This window comes from Monopterus albus, unplaced genomic scaffold (assembly GCF_001952655.1).
Source record: "Monopterus albus unplaced genomic scaffold, M_albus_1.0 scaffold668.1, whole genome shotgun sequence".
NCBI lineage: Eukaryota > Metazoa > Chordata > Actinopteri > Synbranchiformes > Synbranchidae > Monopterus > Monopterus albus.
Genome location: NW_018128548.1, coordinates 16,458 through 20,794, shown reverse-complemented (window position 1 = coordinate 20,794; position 4,337 = coordinate 16,458). Strand labels below are relative to the sequence as shown.

Below are 4,337 nucleotides of genomic sequence, written 5' to 3'. Positions count from 1 at the left end.
TTTCTGCTGCCTGCGCGCAGGTAGAGGGGTGAGAGAGCTCTGGACGTGTACTGTGAATTTTACCTGTGATCCTCTGAATAAACCAGCACGGTTATTTTTTATAAAATCTAAAGCAGTCTCTTTCGTCTCATTGAGAGTTCCTGGTTTGAAAGAACCGGAAGAAGCTACACAGAAATAATAGCTTATAACCCTAAAAGCTCTTTTCCTGTAACCTTGGCGTGCCTGCAGTCTTCCCTGCAGGCTGAATAGTTACAGCAAAGCTAGTCATCCTGTCTGCACTAAACATTTCTAGACAACAGATCTCTAATCCATATCTATCTAACTAAGAAATAACCTAACAATATGATGACTGTTCTTGGGAATGGCCTCCTCCTCTCAGTGATTTACCTGGTCAAGACTCTTACTACTCCTAAATACATGATTGTGTTCAACCTGGCTTTGATAGATTTGTGTGGGAGCACTGCTCTCATCCCAAATCTCTTGGACACATTTTTGTTTGACAGGAGATACATTGTCTATGAGGCTTGTTTAAGTTACATGTTCTTTGTTTGGTTCTTTTTAGGTCTGCAGTCATGGACACTTGTGATTATGGCATATGACAGATTTATAGCAATTTGCTTCCCTTTAAGGTACCATAGTATTGTGACTAAACCAGCTATTGCTGCAGTGCTGCTGTTTATGTGGGTTTTTTTACTGAGTCTAATAGCATGCATGGCTGGGTTTCTTGATCGTCTCTCCTTCTGTGGATCTGTGGTGGTACAGAGTTTTTTCTGTGACCATGGACCAATCTATCGCCTGGCATGTAATGATGCATCTTTCAGTTATGTAATAGCAAAAGTTGTTATAACTTTAATCATCTGTCTTCCCCTTTTATTGATATTCTTGACATATATTTACATTGTCAAAGCAGTGAGAAAGATTGCATCAGGAGAGGAACGAGCCAAAGCAGTGAAAACATTTACTTCTCACCTGACTCTTGTTTCTATCTTTTTCCTACCACTTTTGGGCACCAACATTGCTGCTCAGATCTACCCTCTTCCCCCTAATATCAGGATCTTTGACTCTACTTTGACACACACCATACCACCTTTGCTCAATCCTATTATATACTCTCTAAAGACAGAAGAGGTGTTGAACTCTATCAAGAAACTTTACAAAAGAAATAGGCTTAGCAGAATAACCTTTTCCAAAAAGGTAACATCTTTATCACAGTTGTACTGACAAAGAAAACATTTTTTGCAATAGCATAAATGTGTTTAACTTTTTAATTCTTACTAGCAGGTACTACATATCCATTTCAAAATTATAGATATTATGTTATATTTTTACATTGACTGTATTTTGGTTTTGTAGTAGCCAAATAATGATCTGCACAGTAAATTGACATCAGGGATGTCAAAATTTTGAGAAAAAGACATCATCATCAACAAGATGCCAGACCGAAGAGGTCATGTTCTTTTGTACAGATGGAGTGGGACAAAGAGCCAAAACCAGGGTAAACCTCAGTTTGGCGTTGAAAAGCATTAAAAGCTGAAAAGGGTTCAAATGTCATTCTTCCTTCTTGATGCCTTAGCATCTAAAGCTAATGTGTGTGTTTTGGTAACATTAACGACATTGACATGGTCATGATTTTATTGTATTTTTCTATTCAATTAATATGATTTTCATTTGGGAGAAAATCTAGCTTTGTTAGCCCCATACAGGGCATCACTCACGTCACTTGACATTGTACCATTGCAATGCTGCCTTACAGCCGGGACTTGTTAGTCAGCTAACAGAAGCCTTCGGCCTGCTGGCTGCATTTTGTACAGTTTATCCCATCCAGGCATCGGTAGTTTTGTTTTGAGTGTCATTAGACTTTCTGGTGGCTGAAAAAAATTTGTTAATGCCCCTTTAAATAAAATGTGTTCAGTTATTTTGTAAATTTTCTAAAATTGATTTTAGATTATGAGTGTTTTGTCACCCGGCAAGATCAGTGGTCTCTACTTTGATTTGGTGGCAGCAATGTACCTCTGTCTACACCAGCCTGTGGAGACTGGCTGCTTCTATTTCACATCACATCTGACTGCAGTATTCACTTGTACACATGCCCTTATCGCTGGCAAACCAAAGTATATCCACAGCTGTCTTTTGTACAAAAGTGTATTTCAGACAATAAAGAATTTAAATCTTATTAAACTTTATATTTTGAAAGAACCTACAATACAAAGGTGCAGGGTGTGTTCATTTTTCATCACTATGATTTATAATTTCTGACCTTTGTAGTAATGTCTGTCTGGTTTCTACACTGTGTCAGTGGATAATTCAGTATCCTGGTGACAAAACTTAACTGAAGCAATGACATCAGCACATGAAATTGTTTGATACAGTTAAACAGTGAATTATGTAAAGAGCTAATTCATGATCATGTGACACAACTACCTGTGTTTCTGCTGTTTCACAATGAAAGGGCAAATATATAAATAGCAGGTGTCTCACAGTGCAGATCATTCTAGAGAGCTGCACAGTTGATACTGTCTGACTTGACTTTGGTTACAACAGTTAGGATCAGTCAACTGTGTTATCCTTATATATATTGTGGTGTTTTCTCTTTTGATATCTAAGAAAACAAACAATGAAACCAGAACAGAAATCTTCTACCACATTTAATGCCACATTTGTTCATCCCGCAAAATTCTATAACAGTGGTTTTTCTGATGTCCCTCATATTAAATATTTCTATATCTTCCTGTGTTTTGTCTATATCATAACTGTTCTTGGGAATGGCCTCCTCTTCTCAGTGATTTACCTGGTCAAGACTCTTCATACTCCTAAATACATGATTGTGTTCAACCTGGCTTTGACAGATTTGTGTGGGAGCACTGCTCTCATCCCAAAGCTCTTGGACACATTTTTGTTTGACAACAGATACATTGTCTATGAGGCTTGTTTAAGTTACATGTTCTTTGCTGTGTTCTGTGTAGGTCTGCAGTCATGGACACTTGTGGTTATGGCATATGACAGATTTATAGCCATTTGCTTCCCTTTAAGGTATCATAGTATTGTGACTAAACCAACTATTGCTGCAATGCTGCTGTTTATGTGTGTTTTTTTTTTTGTTTTTTTTTGAGTCTAATAACATGCATGGTTGGGCTAACTGATCGTCTCTATGAGACTTGTTTAAGTTATATATTTTTTGTTGTATTTTTTGGCAGTATGCGGTCATGGACACTTGTGATTATGGCATATGGCAATTTGCTCCCCTTTAACATACCTCCTTTTCCTCCTGCATTAATAGCACTGACATATATTTGCATTGCCATAGCACTGAGCAGGATTGCATCAGGAAAGGAATGAGTCAAAGCTTTTAAAACTTGTACTTCTCACTTGATTCTTGTGGCAATTTTTTTCCTACCCAATCTTAGCACCAACATAGCTGCTCTGACCTTCTACATCCATTCAAATGCCAGGATCATAAACTATACTTTGATACACACTATACCACCTTTGCTCAATCCTCTTATATACTCTCTAAAGACAGAAGAAGTGCTGAACTCTGACATCCCTGCTTTGCAGGAAGATCTCTGAGGTTTTCTAACCAGTTATTGTTGGAGGTACCAAGATCTAGGCTAAAGCTTACAGGCCTGCAATTGCAGGCCCCAAGCTATAGAACAGCTTGCCATCAGATATTAAATCTGAAGGATAATTTCCTCTTGTTGGCATTTGATTCTGGGTAAAGACTGATGAAACTCCTGGGCTTGATTCTTCTATTTTTGTCTGGAAAAACTCAAAATGTATGATTTCTGTATTAAGCTCTTGTCCCTATAATAGTGTTACTCTTTCATAAATCATGAATTATGCTTTATAATTGCTACTATTTATTGTAATTTTGTCCTTTTTCTACACTGTGCCATTAATGAATAATTTGGTGTCTTTGTGACAACAGTCCACAAAGTCATATGCATCAAAACACTGATGACATAATCTATGAAAGAGTTGCAGAGTGAATTATATCACAGCCTATTTCATGATCATGTGACACAACTACCTGCATTTATACCATCTCACAATGACAGTCCAGCTCATTTTATGGAACTGAACACTTGATACTGTCTGTGGGGAGTTTGGTTACAACAGTTTCCATCATTTAAGTGTCATCCTTTATTATACAGTATATTTAGATTTGTTATTGCTCATCTACTTTATATTTCACATGTGTTGTGTGGCATTCATGTGGACGGCAAAGTAAGAATTTCATTGTACAGGGAAATGCGTTTCCTAACTGTGCATATGACAAGTAAACGCTTTGACCTTGACCTTTGACATATTGTGTTGATTGCTTATTTTACATTTAGGGA

The 4,337-nt window shown here is 37.3% G+C and overlaps 1 protein-coding gene and 1 pseudogene across 1 annotated transcript; both read left to right on the top strand.

Annotated features, from left to right (window-relative positions):
- Positions 1-342: 342 nt before the first annotated feature.
- On the top strand, positions 343-1,221 carry LOC109953433 (olfactory receptor 1-like). The gene has a single exon (XM_020588925.1). The coding sequence runs from the start codon at positions 343-345 to the stop codon at positions 1,219-1,221; it is 879 nt and encodes a 292-aa protein (XP_020444581.1).
- Positions 1,222-2,614: 1,393 nt separating this feature from the next.
- On the top strand, positions 2,615-3,567 carry LOC109953432 (olfactory receptor 52B2-like; annotated as a pseudogene).
- The last annotated feature ends 770 nt before the right edge of the window (positions 3,568-4,337 follow it).